Genomic DNA, 21,688 nt, shown 5'->3' with positions numbered 1-21,688 from the left:
TGTCTTACTCCCTCCCTCGCCTCCTTCAAAGCACATCTCAAGACCTTCCTCTTTGACCGCGTATTCGGCCCTCTCCTACCACTACCCTCCGCACCTCCCCGATCCCAACTTCCCTGACAGTCCAAATCCCTGACTGTTCAGCACCTTGGAATGTCCTCCTGATGTGAAAGGTGCTACACAAATTTAATTTGTTGTTGTTGAAGCAAAGTTGGTATACATATAAAAAAAACCTTGCAAAACCAGAATGTGTAGCCTGTTTGTTCTTTGAGCTTGCATTTAGTGTTAGTTTTATGTTTGAAAAACTTGTTTACCTTAAGCACAAAAACTTGCATTTGTATAGCGTCCTTCACATCGAATAACGTCTTGGACACTTTACCATGGCGAGGTGACAAATATGGGTTACGTTGAGGTAACCATAGGTATACGACAGAGAGGTCGCGTGAGGGAGTTCCAGAGGTTAGTGGTGGAGTGTCAGAAGAGAGTTCCGGTTGGTAGGGGAAAAGTGACTAAAAGCTCACCGCTGATGGTGAGACGGAGCAAGCGGAAATGGTATTTGTAGTGCAGCAGGTTAACTGACCAAAGCTCCACACAGAACAATTGCACTGATTTTCTGATGAAGGGCCCTACTTGAAACTGAAATCTAATTTTCTCTTTTTAGCTGTTGATTGACCTATTTCCAGCATTCAGTTTTCCTTTTATATCTATTTTGCTATTTTCTCTAGTACAACTGTAAATTTGGGTGTGTAGGGGGTGGCGTTCAATTTATAATCATGGAAACTGTTGCCTTTGTTCATCAATAACTACCTTGTCTCATATTTTCCCCTCCCTCTTCTCTTTGCTAAAAGTTGTTAAAGTAAATGTGGTGAGATGGTAACATAACTATGGCGAAGAGACCCATGCTGTCATAGTTCAGATGTATTTTCTGATGTCTTCCAAAGTAAAGGGTTTAAAAATAACCTCTGCTGTTGCCTGTTTAATGTAGGCATCTCTGCTAAACCGTCTAGAGCGAGTTTTCCAAGCATGCTTTCCTCCAGTGGCTGTACTTGAGGCAGAAGAAGAAATCTCCTCGCTGAGGCAGCTATTGGAGCCTGCTAATGGAAAGATGAAGGGAGAGCAGGCCACGGGAGCTAATGGGTAAGTGTGGACACGTGTAGCCGAGGAATTATTTTAAAAGGAGAATGGATGGCAGGTGGAAGTAAGTGCATTGTAAGCGATGAATCTTGTTAACTGTGATGAGCTCAATCAGAATTGGCCCAGCTTGGATTGTGATTTTAGTACTCATAATAAGTGTGTGATAATCGGAGCATGCTCTATCTGTTTGATCTAAACTAGGGGATAACAGCATTTTGAATAAATCAGTACAGACTCTATGTTAAAATTGATGTTTTTTTAAATAATAAAATGTAAATTCTTGCATTTGTTATAGCGTCTCATCACATCATTCAGAAGTCTCAAAGCGCTTCACAGAATGTATTGTAAAGTGGATTGACTGTATTTTGTGGGCGAAATCTCCTTTATGAAGTAATTTAATTTAAGTCTGATGGGAGTCCTACTGTGGAAAAAATATGAATAGAGCCGGGGTGGTTAAGCTGCTGAGTCATGTGATGCATTGTGCTGCTTAGCCTTGTGATGTCTTGTGGATTCTGCAGGGAGCTGCTGACTGTGTGGACCGAGCTACAAGATGTCAACGATGCCCATGGCCTGAAGTACCAGTGGGGTGGTTCCCACAGCAACAAAAAGCTTCTCTGTTCCCTGGGAATTGATACGAGAAATATAGTAAGTCGCACAGGAAGTGGGGGGAGGGGAATCTAAATTAATTGTGGAGCACACATCTTATTCCAAATATGAATTTTGGCTTGCTTGTAACCTCTTGTTCCTTTTAGTGAAACAGTAATTTGAGCAGTTTGTGAGTAATTTGTGCCTTGAGGCTGTCAATTAATTTATTGAAAATCAGTTTAATTTAATTCTTTTAAAAACTTTGGTCTCTTGGTAACTTGTCTCATATCACCTAGAATAAAAAGTGTTGCACTAGCTAAACATTAAAAAAAAACATGTTTAAACACAAAACTGTTTTGTTTTAGGTTTTAGTTTTTGTCTTGAATGGGATAAGAATTTTGATCCCTTATTTCTGAAGACTTTAACTAGTGCATAAAAAGAAAATGACAAACCAGACTATAATGACCATTTCTGTTTCCGAAGTTGTTTACAGGGCAGAAGAAGCAGCCCGTCATAGTTCCTGCATACGCATCTGGTCTGGTAAGTTAAACATAGCAGTACAATTGCTATTACTCATTTTAGCCATTATATTTCAACTTTATGCAAATGGTTATTTTAATCACCTGAAAATTGACAGGAAAAAATACAAATGTGGCAAATGCATAAAAGTACATAAATATTTCACCTGAAATATCAAGTAAAGGGAAATTGAACCTTTTCTAATGTCCAGATAGTTTGTCTGCATAGGTGGCGGATGGCTATGGCTAGAGGGGGCTTTATCCCATTCATCGTTAACAGATTGAGTTTTATTGTGTTCTAGGTACTTTTATTTTGTGTGTTTTTCAGGGTATGTTGGAACCCACCAAAGAACCCCTAAAACCAATATCTGCAGCAGAAAAGATCGCTTCAATAGGTCAAACTCCGACTGCGAGTGCCTCATCCTCAGAGATGAGTACTTGCACATCTGATCAAACCCAGGTAAATGCCAAGATTTAAAATCTCAATGAGGGTTCACTATATGCTACTGAAATCCATTTTCAAGTATCTCTACAAGAGTGTCCTAACACTTTGACTTTGGAAATAGCACTGTTGGCTTTGGAAATACACTACTTGAAAGTAGAAGCACGGAGGAGGTGGGGGTAAAAGTAATTTCAATTATGAAGTACATTCACACTCAGTTACTCTTAAATGTGTTTTTTTTTTAAAAATCTCCTGTTTGCTAGATTATATTGCTAGTTTTTGTGGTGCTTGGAAACCTCCCATAGGGGAGCCACTCTCGTGTGTCAACTACAGGAAACTGCTTAGACAATCTGCACTTTAATATGTACAGTAGTTTTTAATGCTACAAAGCATTTATTTCAGTGACTGATTCATAATTTAAGTTGCATTTTTATGCCACTTGAAAGGAGAGGTAAGTACATGAAAATGAACAATGCACTGACATTTGAAATATGCTGATTTTTGGACATAAATTAAAAGTTCCATCTGCTGTATATCTCCTGTTCTTGGGTAAATTCAGATAAGCGCTGGTAGGCTTTGAGCCTATGAAAATATCACAGATGACACCATTCCTATTCTCACTATATATGTCCATGCAAGTTTGCTTCCCAGCAGGAGTCATTCGGCAATGATCTAGCTGTTATTTTTTTGTCCTCCCTAGCATGTGCTACTGCAAATGGCCCAGATGACGATAATCTAATTCAGCAGAATTTGAACCTGGAACCTGTATGACTCTCTGCCAAACCAGGCATTTGCACAGTGAACCATAAGGAGCACTCGTGTGTCTTTCAATTTGACCGGCTGACTTGAACATCAAATAACCATGTATACTAATTCATGCGTTCTAAATCACCAACCAATAGTTTCTCAACCCATTCCATTGATACATAGTGTAAACTACAGGGAAAGGGCAGGTAAATAGGAATGAAAGGTTTGCTCTAAAAGGAGCCAGCAAAAATATGATGGGCCGAATGGCTGTCTTCTATGGTTTTAGTGCTCTATTCATTTACAGTTGCTTTTGAGTTCACAACACTTCAATTTGGAGCCAGCTTCTGAAACCGTTTCCTGGTTTCTAAATAGAATCAGTGTAAATTGGCTGTAATATAAATGAGGTTTACTCTCTAGCAATATTCAAAGGATTTTAATTTTCCCATTTTTAATAAAAAAAAGGATAGTCCATCCTTCCGGTTTTAATGCTTCTAAAGAGCTAACGGCATTAACCTCTGTAATAACATTTAGAAAACATTGTTGAAAAAAGTGTTTGCCATTGATTAGCAGAGCTCTATGCTCATTGACTAAATAATAAGTCACATTTGATATAGTGCTATTCATGTCAGGAGGATGTCTCAAAGCTCTTCACAGGATGTGCAGTAAACTAATTTGCAGGATTTGGTTTGCTATAGTCTCGTCCTCTTCCCGCACCAGACTCCATGACCTTATCAGCACCACCCTCACCTGGCTCCACCGGCTCCCCTTCCCCCAAAGGATAGAGTTCAAAATCCTCGCCTTCAAGGCCCTCCGTAGCCTTGTTTCTTCCTACCTGTGCTCTGCTAATCCGCAGCCCCTCACGCCTCCACCCCTCCCTGCATCCCGCCCCCATCCCCCACCCCCATCCCCCACACCATGTTATGAGGAATGGAGAGATATTGTGGATATAAAGCACGGGGTGAGGGTGGGTTGTGCTCTGTGTTCTGATGCATTCCTGCTCTGAAATGTTTTTCTCCCAAAGCACCCATAGTCATTGCTATATTTTTATTCTCCATGACTGCTTTGGAGGACAGATTTCGATTACCTTTTCTGTATGTCAGAGTGATAATTCCAGTTGGCATATTGGGCAGTAAATCTCTAATGTTTATTTTGTAACTAAAACATTTCTGCACCAGCAGTCGGTATTAACGCAAGTATAAAAATCACTTGGGAGTCGCAGTGTAGCATAATGTAATGTTTTCTTTTCTCTTAGGAACACGTCCCGCCTGTCCAGTTTGACTGGAGTAGCAGTGGCCTTACTAATCCTCTTGATGGTACGTCACTGCGTAGAGCCTCTAGCACCAGAGCTAGAGTTAAGAAACCTACCAAGTTCAGACAGACATCTCTCTGCTGATTTCTCTTTCCATTTCTTTCTCTCATTGTGGAAATCCAGGCTTTCTTTCAACATTGCTTTGCTGACCTGTGCTCCTTTCTCTTGCATAAAGGATTTTTGCTTAAAGCACAGCTTCACAAATGTAAATGAGAGTAGGTGAGCATCGAACAGCTAATCGTGTATCCTCTATAATCCATACTGACTGGTGTGTGCTAATCTATTAACTTTTCCTTTATTAACTGCACTAATATTATGAAATTGCACATGACTAGTGGTGTTTTTTTAATTGTAAATGTATTAATTATCGAACCATGTCCTTGGATTTTAAAGGTTGTCTTGATGCAAACATTTCCTCATGGTGCCTACTTTTAGTGTGGGTAGTCACAGTATGTATTTTAAAATAACTTCTATTTTTGTGAAATGTGATGTATTTTCAATACATTTTGCAGGAAGGCATAAAGTAATTACATTCTGCAGTAAGGCATAAACCATTACATCTGTATTGGGCTCAATTTCGATTTCTAATATTTCTTAACATGTTCTTCTGAATGAACAAAATACAGTATTAAAATTATCATTAGCAGTCTATCTCTTCTCCCTGGGACTCGTTTTTTCCTGTTTTCTTATTTTTTTAAAAAAAACTTGCACAGCCATTGAAATAAAAACTTGTAAAATCTGCTTCCGCAAGTGGAAGAATTTAGCTAACCAGTTTGCTAAAATGGTATTTACTTTAACTGTTGCATGTGTTACTTGACATATTGGCTATACAATATTTTCTACATTTAAAGAAGCAAATGGAGTTTTTTTGTGCATATATATGATGTGTACATAGTGAAGCATGCTCAACTCAGTAAATTAATCTAAAATGCCTACAAATAAGTACATCAGTCATGGTCTTTTAACCCTTTGAGTACTGAGTCTTCACAGGTTTCAAAACGCTCTTATAGGCAATTTATAGTTCTACCATCTATATGAACTGATGATAAGTTTCTATCGTTTATAAAATTGAGAAATATGAAGATCTGTAGCACGTGAATTTACAATACTGTTTACAGTCAATTCACTTTATAGTATGTTTCTGTGAAGTGCTTTGAGATGCCTAGAAGACGTGATAAGGCCCTATATCAAATGCAAGGATTATTAATATTAAAGTAAAATTAAGGAGAAAAATATTTTATTTCATGGTCTTTCAGTACTACAAGGGTTAATGACATAATTCAGTTCAGTAAGCCCCTTCCCACAAATTTCTTGTGTAGATAGAAGGAAAGCCTGGATGAGCCTCTTTATTGTTCAGTGTTCATTAACTACTCCAATCAAATCTTCCTGTTTATTTTTGCAATTGATTCTTTATGCTTGTACCTTGTTTGTCAGTCTTTCAAGTATGAAATCTTCCTTTCTTAAAAGAAATCTTTTAGTGGCAAGTATGTCATTGCAACAAGTACATTTCCCTCTTGCTATTTAATTACAAAATTAAGGATTCTGTATTATGCGTGTGCTGTAAATGTTGACTGTATAGCTAGTTGACTTGTTAATTAACTTAGATATTTCTTTACAAATCCTTAAAACTATTTCTGGATGCAAATCTTTATAATGTGTAGTAATGATAACCTGCATGTTGAAGTTTGTGTCTTACCCCCTTCTCACACATCAACCCCCCCTCCCTTGGCTTACCCTCTGTGTGACTACCTACCAACACGGTCACTGAATTCCAAGCTAACGGAGGTTCCACTGTTCTGAACCTTGATTTCTTTGGGCCCATGGACGACACTAGCTCTAGCAACAGTGCCACTATCCCAGGTCAGCAGAATATGTTACCTGCAGCCTGTTATAGTCTGAAAAATGTGGTCACATGACTCCCTTCCCATGAACCTGATTACTTGAAGCAGTGTGAGAGAACTCTGCCAATTTTCTTTATGTATACACGGGATTTAAAGTGCTTCTGATTTTTTTTTGAATCGAAACCGTAGCTGTATTCCATCTATTTCATCTTTCCAGATGTTTAACTCTAGCTGTGTGTGCACGTCAAAATACGTGGATTAGAAATTATTTGATTGTGTTTCAGGGTTAACAGTGAGTTTAGTGACTTAGTGAAAGTGATAAAATTATGTTGGATGCCTCAGCTTTCATGATTTGCAGATTTATTGAATGGTTCACACAACTGTCCATCACTTTCACTGATGTAATTTAGTAGAGTTCAACAGACGATGGTTGACAGCTGATTGGAGTTGGCATTACAAATTTATGGCTAAGTACCTTCACTCTCTTTTTTTAAAAAAAGCTTGCACGGTGGTTGTGAAAATCTCAGTTTTAAGGTTGATTTACTTTAAATCATTTCCCCCTTAACTACACTGTAACGACATGTACCCCATGGCCAGCTTGCTTGTGAAAAAGTTGGGGTTGATTGCACTTTGACAAAGATTAGAAACAGAGCAGTTTTTAGTGGATGAAGATAAAACTGGTACCTTTTAATGGTGGATAACTGGTTTGCTCAGCGGCAACCACAGGATCCGAGCACAAGGCCACCTGCTTAGAAAGCACTCCATCTCTGCTGCCATCATATACATCTACCAAAATACGTGCAAGATCATTACTGAATGTTCAATGGGATGCGTGCCTTGGTAATTCAAGAGTTTGGGCTCAGTACCAAATATAGTCTCTAGACACTGCTGCTCATTCGCCTCGATTGCATGACCAGTTAGTTCCTGGAAGAGCCTTTAAATGGAGTAGCATGCTCCATGACCTGAGCTTTACCTCTCAGGTGAAATTTAGTAACAGTGAAAGAACCCCTCTATAATCCATATCTTTTTGCTATCCATGATTCAGGATAATGCGAAGGGAAAAAAAAATGAATGATAATGTCTTAAAATATACATAATTCTGTGTGTCAGAGATTTTGGGGTAAAAGCTAATGCTGTAATCAAAGGGCTCTGACTGAAAGCTTTTTTAAAATATTAAATTGTGTTTGTAGTTGTTTCATCTGATTATTTTAACAAGTGTTTCTTGTGGCCCCCTTCTCTCTGTTGAGATGCTGAGTGAATTCTAAATATTTAAAAAGTTCTGTTTGACACAGGAACAAGAAAATTGATAGCACAGCTCCAATTGTTTTATTCTACTCGTGCACTTTAAATGTTCTAATACACAATAGTTTCATGGGAAGTCATGTGTCACATCATTCTGTTTGCCACAGCTTACAGGCTTGTTTGGTTATGGTCCTGCTTGCATGCAGATTCCCTTTATCTTTTAAACCCCATGTATCGGTGGCTTTGTAGTAGTTTTTAGATGTAGTGCGGGAGCTTCCATTTGTCAAATAGTGCAGTGCTTGGCTTGCAGCATTTAATTTGGCAGCTTGTGTATATATTAATGGTTTATCATCACTTTGTTAGAGCTGTGACAAAGTAGGGTTTTATAAACCTTGAATTTGCTTAATTGCCACAGAATGGTAAATATTCAAAGCATTAGATTGAGGTTTTGAATACAAATGGTCATGGGCTGGGAGAAATATTGTTGGGAGTAAACCTGTGGCCTGTAGATGCTGGGTTTAAGGCAGTGTTTATCCGATTTGAACTGAGATGCAGTGTGGTGTGGGGGATTTGAATTTGAAGTTTGAGCCGCGAAGCCCTGTAGAATGAAAAAACCCTCCAAATTTTGTTACAGCTCTGGTGGTGGTGATAATATTCTGTAAACATCTGTGTTGGGGGGACGGGGGGGAGAGGAAGAGGTCAATGAGTTCTTCCACAGCAAGATGATATTATAACAAAATTCAGTCAGAATGCTTCTAAACTAAGAAACACACTAATTATTTGACAGTTGAATTTACATTTTTTAAAACATAATTCAGCTCCTCTCCAAATAAGTAGGCTTACAAACTCTGAAATTCTTCTTTTAGTGATTTTGGTAACCAGTAGAAAAAAGCATCTTCATGTCTTTTGAGTATTGAATATATTTAGAAGTTCTGTTGTGGAATGAAATGATGAAAGTAAATTCCAGATCCTGTTGGTGAGGAAGGAATATTAGTTTGTAAAGAAATCCAACAGACCAAGATCTACTCTTTCTACTTTCCATTTAAAGGGAAAGGAAATGCACCAGTAGATGAAGACTTAGACCATCCAAATCACAGAATTGCTGGTTTAAATCCCATTCTGTGAGGAGTTAGCTGATCTCAGCAGTTGGACTCATCATCATTCCTGAGGTTGTGGGGAAGTGAAATTCAGTCAGGTGGTGAGGATAGAATTAGCCTTGGTGTGATGCTATCCCTGAGTGAACCCCTACCAGCAAAGGAGTACACATGACGAATGGCCATTTTGTCGAGATTCTAGACCTGTCGCATCTGGAACCACACGCGAGTTTGAGTCGGCATTGTTAGCAGAGGGAGGGTGAAGTCATTGAGTGCCTTTATGGATGTGTATTGCAGGAATTTTCTATCGTAGCTAATATTTTTTTTCCCTTGTGTAATTTACAATACAAATACACCATTTATATCCAAGTCCAGGGTTTGCACCCAAGTGCAAATTTAGCCAAATAGCCTCCTGACACACAGTGCCAATCTTAATATTGTGGAGTCCTGTAGCTCAGTGGTTAGAGCACTCGCTTTGCAAGCGAGAGACCTGAGTTCAATTCCAGGCAGGGCGAAACCTTGGGCAAGTTTCCTTACTCCACACGCCTAATAATAATCCCTCCAAAAACCCAAAACAATAATTAAATTGGTCATTTTCAATCTACGACTGTTTGTGGGACATTGCTGTGCGCAATTGGCTGCCGCGTTCGCCCACAAATATACAGTCAATTCACTTTACAGTGTGTTCTGTGAAGCGCTTTGGGACGTCCTCCTGACGTGAAAAGCGCTATATCAAATGCAAGGATTATTATTATTATTATTATTATTATATCTCTTCAAAACAGCCCCTCCTTGCCATCAGGAAAACTGAAAGTACCTAATGAACATTGCTATACTTTTAATGTCAAATTGTATCTAACTAATTGAACTAGTTATGGATTGCATGCTGCTTGTATTTTGCCTTTTTAATTCACTGGGTATTGATGGGTGGGTAGCAAAAATGCCTGCAGCCATTGTCCATGAATGCTTATGAATACTTCAGCATGTTTTATCTTAGAATAGGTATCTCAGTCCAAACACCAGTATAAAATTACCAATGTACAACATATCTAGCTTTTTAGATTATTTTAATGTACTGATTTCTGGGAGTGCTGTATGTGTTGTCAGTGTATCTGTATCAGAGCTACAGTCTTTCCATGTGCTTTTGGATTGAATTACATTTTTCTGTAAAGTATTACTAAAATCGTTCCCCCACTAATCGCAAAATAAATTCAGGCCATCTCTTTTTAAAAATGAAAGCCTTGCAAAACATTGCATTTTTCTGTTCTGTTTTATTGGGTGATCCATACTGGCCACTAATAATCCTTGCATTTAATATAGTGCCTTATCATGTCGTTGAGACGTCTCAAATCACTTCACAGAATATATTGTAAAGTGGATTGACTAATTTGTGGGCGAAATATGCAAAGACAAGATAAATATACAAGACAAAGCCCCATTACTAGACACTCTTGAGGTGAGATTTATGTTGTCAAAAAAAACATGGTGTGTGTTGTCTGGCTGCTTGCTTTGCTGTTGGGCAGGATGAAAACTTATCCTGGTAGGTAGTGATAATTGTCTCAGGAAGCAGTACTCCACTTCTATTGTTGCTGGAGACAGGCTGCTGTCTGGAGCAGCACTGGAATACAACTCTTCCAAATAGTTTTGGTTTGCAAACTCATTTAAGATCCCAATAATCTTTTTCTATTTTGACTGAGTATTAAAAGGTTCATGATGATACAACTTGCCTTTTTAGAACCTTGGAGTAAGCCGTTTCAGAGATTCCGATGATTAGTATTTAACAGGGAATTTTATGTTGCTAAACATTATAATATAGTTCTTAGTTTAATATTATACCTTTCACATCTGGAGGACATCTCGATCTGGTTCACAGGATATACTTTAAAGGGTAGTCACTGTATTTTGTAGATGATCAAGGCAGCCAATTTAGACAGAAATAAATGTCGCACAAACAGCCAAGAAATGAATGACCAATTTCATTTGGGGGATTGTTGAGCACACCGGGAGAGACTGCGTTCAGTTTTCAAATAGTGTAGAGGGTTCTTTAACAACCACCAGAACAGCATTCAACAATGCTGCATGCCCCCAGAATTGCATTGGTAGTGTCAACCCAGACTTGTGAGTTCAAAAGTCCTGATGTAAATTTGAACCCATAGTCTTGCCACTCAGAGGCAAGAGTGTTTCCAACAGAGCTAGACTAACGCCTATGCACACCTAACATTGTAAATGTTGGAATTGATCTTGGGCAAATGGCCATTCTTCATGTGTAAGTCTGGATAGCAAGTTCTTTGCGCACAGGTTAAGCAAATTCAATCCTATTCTCACCTGATGTCCACAATGGTAAAGGGATGACAATCTGGATTCACCGCTCTGATTGACTTTCCTTCTTGCTCTTTTATTTCTGCTGTTTTTCTTTCCCCCCACCATCTTTGATGACAAACCAGAAATGATCTAGTGGAACAGTTGTGTACTTCAACTTCTATTGCCTGACCTTGGATTTTATGACTTTCTTTCCCAACCCCCGATGACAAACCTGGTTAAACAACTTCTACCTTATCAGAGGGATGAGATATTTGAAGGGAATTAATTCTATTAGAATTGGGTTTGTGTATTTTTCTCAAGTTTACGCATGTGACAATCATGGAAGATGAGAGATTACCTTGAACACATACGAGTTTGCTCCTTGTACCTTGAGCATGCTAATGGTTGGGTATTGTAGTATTTGGACACTGCATGAGTTTCCCTGCCATTTTTGATTCCTGATTATTGTTTTCTTCTCACCACCACCATCTGCCAAAGTATTTCTGCTTCATCGCAAATCCTACTCCACATCTTTCATTAAACTAAAGCTAATAACTCTTTAGCTGCTTGGATGGATGTGCTCAGCAGCCCAAGATTATGATCCATTTATGCTGAAGCCTAGTGAAGTCTGAATCATTTTACTGATGGATGATTGACTCCTGGATGAGACCTTGCGCTGAAACAGCAGCTTTATGCTTCACTCTGCACTTAGTCATAAAGTCACATTATTTCTGTGTTCTCCTTTTAAGATATCAACAGAAGCTGCTTTGATGCAAACCAAGATCTGGTGCTTTGAGTGCCATAGGCACTCAGAATTTTCCCATACTGAATTTCGGAGTCCTGTAGCTCAGTGGTTGGAGCACTCGCTTTGCAAGCGAGAGACCTGAGTTCAATTCCAGGCAGGTCAGGGCGAAACCTTGGGCAAGTTTCCTTACTCCACACGCCTAATAATAATCCCTCCAAAAACAATAATAAATTGGTCATTTTCAATCTACGACTGTTTGTGGGAAATTGCTGTGCGCAATTGGCTGCCGTTCGCCCACAAATATACAGTCAATTCACTTTACAGTGTGTTCTGTGAAGCGCTTTGGGACGTCCTCCCGACGTGAAAAGCGCAATATCAAATGCAAGGATTATTATTATTATTAAGTAGTTTCCATGTAATTGGGAAATAAATTAGTATTAATGACCAATACTATATACCATACCGTTTACATAGCACCTTTCAGATTGAGAGAACGTCTCAAAGCTTTGACACACGCAGTGCGACACAGTTGTACTGGGATGATCAGAGTTCTTGTTATGCTTTCTAAGCAGAATAGCTCCCAACCCTTTTGCACTGAAACAACTAATGAAGAGAGTAGAGGAGGGGAGAAGAGAAATATTAAACCATCGTGACCTTGCACATAAGTGACTTAATCATTGAGCTGTTTTATTTATAAAGGAAAGCATTAGATTGCCACATAATTTGTTTTACATTTTGTGAATTGTCTGGAACAGCCCCTAAAGTAGCTGAAACAATTTTTTCTTGCTATCCTGTTTTTCATGTGTTATCATTCTGAAGGCAGTGACCACCCTGGTGAACCAGCAGCAACCCTCTGATTCCTGACCCAAGTGACCACTAGTGAGATGTGAATCTGGCAAGTGGGATGGGGGGTGTCACAGCTGAGGAACCAGACCCTGTCCTCGCCTGACCTGCATCATGTATGCTTTGCAGTGGAGACGAGTAGGAAACAAATCAGGAGCAGAAATGTTAACTAGTTTTCCACCTGCAAGCCCATGCTAAGAGAATGTTTGTCTTGAATGCATCGCTGCCTAAAATAAGCTTACTTAGCACAAGCTAAGGGCTCAATCTAGGACAGTTTATTTTCCAATTCGGTTACACCAGATCTTGATGTCATGCAGATGTTGGAGATTTGCCAAAAGATTTTTTTTTAAAAAAAAAGCCCAAACATACTGTATGCTGAAAATTGGGGCTGGTTCTTTTTTATATAAGAGAATATTTTGTGATGACTTTCTTCCGATAACTGTTTGATTGCTTTTTAAAAAAAAAATCCACAGCTTTCACGATCAATATCTTGGTGCTCACATTTCTACTTGTGTTTGTGGTAAAACTGGATTTTTAAAAAATGTATATTAACATTTTTCCTTAAACCGATAGCTTCAGCTGAGTTGAAACCATAGTGCAACCCAATTAAAACAACAGCAACTTGCACTTATATAGCGCCCTCCACACAGGGTACGGTCTTAGAGTGCTTAACGGTGGTAGAGCCTGACTCTGAGCTGGGGGGAGGGGGAGGTGCCCATAAGCACGGTTGAACAGGAAAGTTTTCAGGCGGGACTTAAAAGAGAGGAGAGAGGGGTCAAGGTGGAGGGATTGAGGTAGAGTGTTGGGGCGTAATGGCTGAAAGCATGACTTCCGATGGTGGGGCGAATGGTGCGAGAGGTGAGCAGGAGACTGGTGCCAGTCGAGCAGAGGCGCCGGGTGGTGGATTGGCTCAGTGAGGAGGTCGGAGAGGTAGGGAGGTGCCAGAGAGTGAAGGGATTTGAAAATGAATGTGAGGATCTTGAAGTTGATCCGTTCGGTGATGGGGAGCCAATGGAGTCTGGCCAAAACTGGTGAGATGTGGGTACAGAGTTTGGTCCAATATGTGGGCAGCAGAATTTTGAATGAGCTGGCTCTTGTGAATGGTGGAGTTGGGGAGACCAGTGAGAAGTGCATTGGAGTAATCAGGTGGGAGGTGACAAACGCACGAGGGTTTCGGCTGCATTTGGGGTACGGTCGGAGGTGTGCTATGTGGTGTAGGTGGAAGAAAGCAGTCCTGGTCAGGGACCGGATGTGGGGGAGGAAGGACAGATGGGGGTCGAACTGGGGGTTGAACTAGGTTGTGCACTGGTTCGTTGAGTCTAAGGGAGAGCCCAGGGAGGTCAAGGAGCTTAGATCTGCAATTATAATCTTTTCATAAGGTATTAAACTAATAATTGAAAGAAATATTTGTGCATCTGCAAAGTCTGGAAACTGGACTAAAAGTCTTAGGGGAAAAATAACAGCAGGAATATTTGGGGGTTTGATGAATAATATAAAGGGCACAAATTCTTTAAAATGTTTGAACTCCAGGTGTGTAGGTTTCCGATCAACGCTTTTTAATCTGTAGCAAATTATTGCAAAATGTCTCCGTACAGCAAACCTCATTTCATTGACATTTGTCATATTTGCAAATGGCAGAATATATCCTATTATTTTGCATTAATGATATTCCCCTAACTAAAGGTATGCTGAGTGTATTTTTTTCAGAATTACTGGGTTGCAAACTGCCTCAATTACTGTTTTTAAACTGTTCACTTTGTGTTTGGTCATTGTTTATAATCTCTTGAGTGTGAAGATAGGCAAGAAAGCTGACCTGCTCAGCACCTCAGTCAAGTAGTAAGATGTATATGAGGGCGGTCCAATTTTACGTGCCATCAATTTCCCTTTCGCATTTCTGTAAGAAAGTGCACCCCCCACTCCGCAGGGTAAAACTGGAATTGGGGATTATTTGAGAAATTATTCAATTGCTCTGTAAACTCACTTCCTTTTATATTCACCAGATCAAAATTTTCTATACAGTTCATTAGTCAATTTATTTACCATTTTACTGTTTTCTAATTTACTATTGTACAAAAAACAGTTCCTCCAACCTTTGCTTAGTTTAGGCCACAAAGGCGATTTTTAAAAAAAACTGATTTTAAGATTACCGTTTTTCTTGTGTATAGCTGTAAAACTGATCCCTGTTTCAGTCTTGTTCCCTGTGCCATTCTCACTCCTAGTGCAGGAATATGGAAAAGGTGAGCAGCACCAGCTTCCTGGATTTCAAATGTTTGTTAAATGCTTAATCCCTGACAATAAGCAGAAAAGATTGGGGTTTTAGGTTAAAATTGTCATGTGCCAGGGTAATGTTTCCAAAGAAGAATTAGTTTGTAATCTGGAGCTGGGAGAGAGTTTTGTTTTATGGGAAGTTTTAGTGTAATCTTAGTTTCACAGAGAATTTGTTGCACTTGCTCGACAGCAAAATGTTTCCACTTTAAAAATATGCTAATAATGCTAAAGGGAATAATGCTAAAGGGAACATCAGATAGGTTATATTACAATCCATTCAGGATGGATTTGGATCATGGCCTTTATTCCATGGGTTTGTATAAATATTTCAGATGTTTACAGAAATCAGAGCTTTGGACGTTTGGTGTAGTTGTCGCCATGTGGTTTATCGTTGCTGAATAAGAGTTTGCGAGCTGATTTGATTCTTGTATATCTCTCTAGGTGTTGACCCAGAACTGTATGAGTTGACGACATCTAAGCTGGAAAGCTCCAGCACAGTCAATCGAATGACTGATGCATTTGCTCGCCTCATGTCAACGGCAGAGAAAACGAGCACGTCCACTCGGTGAGAAACCTGACCTCTTGAAATCTTACACTCTAGGCTCGGGTAACTGCCAAAGAGATTTCACCCAGACGTGTGTTGGGCTTCTGATTAAAAATTAAATGCATCAGTGTTTTATCTAGGTAACGTGACTTAACTCTTGATAGAATTTTAAAACATAATTCCTACTCTAAAGCTAGGTTTGCTAAAAGTATACTGTACTTCAGTCAATTAAGTTTTGCCAGATACTGTACCAACCTTGTTGCACGTAATTTACCATAATTGCTACAATAATGCTTTGTCCGTGTCTTCATTGCCTCTAGAGATGGATTTCTCCAGGCCTCTCCTAGCTTCAATCATCATAAATCCATGCAGAACTCTGCAACCTGAGTTCCTAATGTCAACCCATCTTTTCCAGCCATGTATCCCAGCTTATGCTCCACTATTTTGACTCTGGCCTTAAGCCTCCACATCCCCTGGCTTCTGGAACGCTCTTCCAAAAGTCACTGTGATGAGTTTCTGCATGTGCCAGATACTCAGCTGACCCCAAAATTTTTAAAAAAATATCCTGCTTCTCTCCCTTATTACAAAATATACAGTCAATCCACTTTAGTGTTTTGAGACGTCTCAATGATGTGATAAGGCGCTATATTAAATGCAACGATTATTAATTCTTATTACAAAAATCTTCACAAAAAAAGGCCCTTTCGTCACCGATAAATTTCTCCCACCTCTTGCTTATTCAGCATTTTCGTGTGTTCTTATAATCGGTAAACCACCTCTTTGGGCTGAAAAGTAGAAAGTCAGGACTTTTTTCTCATCTTTCCATTTTTTCCCCTTTATAGGAAGCCGAAAAAGGATGAAGTCCTCAGTACGGAGGCCGCGAAGGTGATAGCCAACCTTCCCGACCTGTTGTTCATGCACGCCAAGGTGTTGATGTTTCCAGCCACATTAACACCTTTGGTAAGATCGCAAGAAAAGGCAGACTGATGGATGCATCACTGCTTAATTTTATGAATATTTAAAATAAATTTTCTTTTTGGCTTTCTCAAAATAAAACGGTATAAAAACTAATCACACACTGAGATGATTTGTTGGTGGTGAGCAGATCTGAAGAGATCTAGTACAGATAATAAAATAGTGTTGTATATTTATTTATACTAAAGCCATTGAAGTATGTTTATATTAGGAAAAAACAAATCTGTAAATATGGGGTGAAATTTTTTGCAGATTGATTGTCTTTCCCTTTCTCTTGCTGTGCTGGGGTGTATAAATTTCTTTGTAGGCTATTCTGGCAGTGATCTCCATAGAAGATTTGAAAACCGGACTAATCCTATTCAGATCCACACTGACTGTAAAATTCTAGTGAATATTTTCAGATTTTGTTTCATGTTAATTTTGTTCTGATACAAATAAGAATTTTTTTGTTGTTGGGCGTTTTTGAAAATTCACTTTAAAAAAAAAAAAAAAAAAATACTCATCAGCTTCAGGCTTTCCTGGTTCTGTTTTTTTGTTTGTCACTTTTCAACAGAACGATATGAAACTGCTCAAAACAGGATTAAGGCAAATACCATTAAGGCCATCAGCGAGTTGAAAAGTTTATTTAGGAAGCCACTATCAAATAACTGTGCATATATCAATTGAGCACGTTTGTGAATAAAGATGCTGTATTTCATTGAGCCTGGGGAATGAGGGACCAATAGTTAGATGTCTTATACAGACCCTTAGGGTGAAACTGATATTTCACTGATTATTTCTGCTTTGTTTTACCACTATACCTACGTGTTTATTGAGGATTTTGCACAGTGTAAAGATAAGGTGGACATAATCATAGATTGCTCTGGTTCAGACTGTGTACAATAACTATGGATTGTAAATGTTGGTGAAATTCCTATGGAAATACTCTGATACATGGAAGAACCTGAAAAGGTTGATGTGCATGCCCAGGTTCTTTTGCGATTGTAGTATGTAAATTTACTTTTAGCATACAGAAATAATAAAAAAAAGAAAGGACTTTGTGTGCATTTTTTATTTCGCAACAAGAATGAATGTGAACTTTTTAAAAATATCCCATGTACCTAGTAACTGCTTAGCTTATCAGTACTAAGCATATGGCATGATTCACAGCATTTGGATAGCTGGGACATGTGGAATACAAAGTTTAGGAAATGTGTACCCTACTAAGTTTCATTGATGTGCTCGTCAGCTATTAACAATACTTTTCCAGGCATGTTTCTTTGGCTGTCAGCTCCAACTTACCTTTTTACTTGTACCCTCCCTCCCCCCTCCCATTATCCTCTTAGTCTCTCACTCATATTTGTTCAGCTTTTTATTTTCATTGTATTGCCTATAAATGAATTACAATCTGTCCACATATTTCCAAAAGGTATTTATTTGCAAATATTAAAATTATTCCAATATGCCAAGAATAAACACCTAAAAATTTTGTCAAACATTTACCAATTGAATAACAGTTTATCTATCACATCCTTTAGAGAAAGGTGAGAGGAGATTCTAGGCTGGTTGACATTGTTGTGTGAACCTTCCTTCAGTGATGTATGTTCTGTGGCCATTGTATTACCTGTTGAAGCTCTGTTAGCAGTAAATTTTGCCTTCCATGTTATTAACTTAAGGTCATCCCCTCACCCTGACCATTTCCCCCCTGCTCGGGTCCCGACCCAACTGTCCAGCGCCTTGGGACGTCCTCCCGACGTGAAAAGCGCTCTACAAATGCAATCTTGTTGTTGTCATCGGGGTTGTAAGAAAGACCGATTTACACCTGGAATTCTCTCTGTAAGAAGACTTGAACAGAAAAACCTCATCTGACTTATTAAAAGTGTACAAGTCTAATACTAACTTTGCAACTTGAATAAGTTAAAGCCACGCAAATCTTTTACTGGATGAGGATTGGATATGTAGCACAATTCTGATGCCCCCTTGTGGTCGTGTGCTCGATAGGGGTTCTGATTCACACGTCCTCGGAAATTAGGTAAGTGTAACATCGACTGCAGCATTAACAACCAAAGGTTGCAGATCCAATAGCTTACCACTGCCAGGGAAGTAGTTGTTTGCACCACAATTAGCCTCCTCACACTGCTGAAAGGATGGGGGTAAAATCGATCTGCTTCTAACCGGTCACTTTTTTTCCCCTGTCCTTTGCCCTGTGGGGCCTCCACTCCACTGTTTGGCCGCCAAACAAAGTACGTCCAGGCAGGAATTGCAGGATCTCAGAAACATTCATCCCTCTCTCATTGCTTAGGGTACAGCAACTAGCCTGGTATCCCCAATCTGTTCTGTAATCCAATGTGCAAACTTTCTGATAGGAAAGTATTACATTCACTGTTTCAAAGCACTCATTGCTTTGAGCTATTCTGCTGTATTAAAGTTTCATATTAAAACCATATATATCCTGTTAAGCGCTTTGAGACATGTTAAAAATATGAGAAGGCGCTATATCAAATGCAAGGATTATAATTATTATACCATCCTCTTTATTACCCTTCAGTCTTCACAGCCTCTATAATGTTCAGGGTTCCTGCTCCTCAACAGTAAAGGTATTGAAGAAAAATGCACTAATTGCCAACTATAAATGCATATTCAATGATAAAGTTTTCTGACTTGTAACCCCACATGAAGGATGCTATATAAATGCAAATTGTTAATAATAATCCTTGCATTTGATATAGTGCCTTGGTGGAGAAGTCTCAAAGTGCTGCTGTAGTAAGGTTTTATTCTGGAATATTTCTGCAAAATTCAACACCCATCAGGTGAAGCAAAATGATTAGAAATGTCAGCACAGGTGCTCTTGGTTGCTATTTTGCATGTCTATCAACTTCTCGAAGGAGCTATATTTAGTCTAATCCTATTTCATTCTCTTTGTCAACACTTTTCTTTTATTCGAGTGGGTGGAACCATTCGTTTGTAGTATATTAAAAGTACATGGATATTCTGTTGCCCTTCAGCGGCTGCCTATTTCGAACCCAGAATGTGTAGAACGGCACCAGGCAGATGAATTGAAGTTGAATTGAATAAAAAAAAGATGAATTGAAGTTCAAAGTCTCAGCGACTGACTGTAGGATCACACGACTGTCCATGTACACCAGTTCCCCAAGTTCCATCTCATCCAAGTTGGTCTTTCTGAAAGCAATGAACAAATAAACTTCCCTTCCTCCACCACCCCCCCCCCACCCCTTCTCTCCACCCCCCCCACCCCTTCTCTCCACCCCCCCACCCCTTCTCTCCACCCCCCCCACCCCTTCTCTCCACCCCCCCACCCCTTCTCTCCACCCCCCCCCCCCCCCCCCACCCCTTCTCTCCACCCCCCCCCACCCTTCTCTCCACCCCCCCCACCCCTTCTCTCCACCCCCCCCCACCCCTTCTCTCCACCCCCCCACCCTCTCTCCACCCCCCCCCCCCCTCTCTCCACCCCCCCCACCCCTTCTCTCCCCCCCCCCACCCCTTCTCTCCACCCCCCCCACCCCTTCTCTCCACCCCCCCCCACCCTTCTCTCCACCCCCCCACCCCTTCTCTCCACCCCCCCACCCCTTCTCTCCACCCCCCCCCCACCCCTTCTCTCCACCCCCCCCACCCCTTCTCTCCACCCCCCCACCCCTTCTCTCCACCCCCCCCACCCTTCTCTCCACCCCCCCCCACCCCTTCTCTCCACCCCCCCCCACCCCTTCTCTCCACCCCCCGCACCCCTCCTCTCCACCCCCCCTCCTCTCACCCCCCCCACCCCTCCTCTCCACCCCCCCACCCCTCCTCTCCACCCCCCCACCCCTTCTCTCCACCCCCCCCACCCCTTCTCTCCACCCCCCCGCACCCCTCCTCTCCACCCCCCCGCACCTCTCCTCTCCACCCCCCTCCACCCCTCCTCTCCACCCCCCCCACCCCTCCTCTCCACCCCTCCTCTCCACCCCCCTCCACCCCTCCTCTCCACCCCCCCCCACCCCTCCTCTCCACCCCCCCCCACCCCTCCTCTCCACCCCCCCCCCACCCCTCCTCTCCACCCACCCCCACCCCTTCTCTCCACCCACCCCCCCACCACTGCTCCCCACCCCCCCACCACTGCTCCCCACCCCCCCACCACTGCTCCCCACCCCCCCACCACTGCTCCCCACCCCCCCACCACTGCTCCCCACCCCCCCCACCACTGCTCTCCACCCCCCCCACCACTGCTCTCCACCCCCCCACACCTTCTCTGCTTCTCTCCAACACCCCACCACTGCTTTCCACCCCCCCCACCACTGCTCCCCACCCCCCCACACCACTGCTCTCCACCCCCCCACCACTGCTCTCCACCCCCCCCACCACTGCTCTCCACCCCCCCCCACCACTGCTCTCCACCCCCCCACCACTGCTCTCCACCCCCCCCACCACTGCTCTCCACCCCCCCCCACCACTGCTCTCCACCCTCCCCACCACTGCTCTCCACCCCCCCGCCCCTTCTCTCCACCCCCCCGCCCCTTCTCTCCACCCCCCCCCCGCCCCTTCTCTGCACCCCCCCGCCCCTTCTCTGCACCCCCCCCACCCCTTCTCTCCACCCCCCACCCTTCTCTCCACCCCCCCCACCCCTTCTCTCCACTCCCCCCCCACCCCTTCTCTCCACCCCCCCCTACGCCTTCTCTCCACCCCCCCCCACCCCTTCTTTCCACCTCTCCCCTCCTCCCCCTTCTCTCCCTCCCCCTTCTCTCCACACCCCTCCCGCTACTCTCCACCCCTTCTCTCCCCCTTCACTCCTCCTCCTCCTCACTCTCACAACTCCAGTCAGTCTCCTCCCACACAGTGTGTCTCATCTTCAGTCTCTGTCTCTCTCACTCCTTCACTCACGTTAACTCTCCCTCTCACCCTCTGACTGGGGACATGGCTGTGGCTGTGGCTCTGGCTGTGTGGCTGCTGTTGGCGCCGGGAGGCCGCGGGGAGCCGGGGCTCGGGGCCGCGGGGCCGGGGCTGGGGGCCGCGGGGCCGGGGCTGGGGGCCGCGGGGCCGGGGCCGGGGCTGGAGGCCGCTGTGCAGCAGGTGGGAGACGCCAACTGGACGGTGATCCTGAGCGGAGAGTGGATGGTGCAATTGTGAGTATTC

At 42.0% G+C, this 21,688-nt stretch overlaps 2 protein-coding genes across 4 annotated transcripts in view; both read left to right on the top strand.

Moving 5' to 3' along the window:
- The window catches only part of aftpha (aftiphilin a), a 37,183-nt gene extending 19,562 nt beyond the window's left edge, over positions 1 to 17,621 (top strand). For 2 of the 3 annotated variants that reach the window (XM_042332930.1, XM_042332931.1), the window contains exons 3-10: positions 983 to 1,134; positions 1,650 to 1,776; positions 2,200 to 2,256; positions 2,563 to 2,694; positions 4,676 to 4,736; positions 6,509 to 6,592; positions 15,508 to 15,631; positions 16,453 to 17,621. In XM_042332930.1, coding sequence (XP_042188864.1) covers positions 983 to 1,134; positions 1,650 to 1,776; positions 2,200 to 2,256; positions 2,563 to 2,694; positions 4,676 to 4,736; positions 6,509 to 6,592; positions 15,508 to 15,631; positions 16,453 to 16,597 — 882 coding nt within the window. In that variant the 3' untranslated portion in view covers positions 16,598 to 17,621. The remainder of the gene's footprint in view (positions 1 to 982; positions 1,135 to 1,649; positions 1,777 to 2,199; positions 2,257 to 2,562; positions 2,695 to 4,675; positions 4,737 to 6,508; positions 6,593 to 15,507; positions 15,632 to 16,452) is intronic. The other variant, XM_042332932.1, reaches the window with a different exon arrangement.
- A 3,848-nt stretch (positions 17,622 to 21,469) lies between these two features.
- Positions 21,470 to 21,688, top strand: part of tmx4 (thioredoxin-related transmembrane protein 4) — a 17,971-nt gene continuing 17,752 nt past the window's right edge. The window contains exon 1 of the mRNA XM_042333150.1: positions 21,470 to 21,678. Within this exon, the coding sequence (XP_042189084.1) occupies positions 21,470 to 21,678 (209 nt within the window). The remainder of the gene's footprint in view (positions 21,679 to 21,688) is intronic.

The sequence above is a fragment of the Callorhinchus milii genome, unplaced genomic scaffold, assembly GCF_018977255.1.
Source record: "Callorhinchus milii isolate IMCB2004 unplaced genomic scaffold, IMCB_Cmil_1.0 Scaffold3, whole genome shotgun sequence".
Lineage (NCBI taxonomy): Eukaryota > Metazoa > Chordata > Chondrichthyes > Chimaeriformes > Callorhinchidae > Callorhinchus > Callorhinchus milii.
The sequence above is the reverse complement of the archived record's forward strand: the minus strand, read 5'-3'. Positions and strand labels throughout refer to the sequence as shown.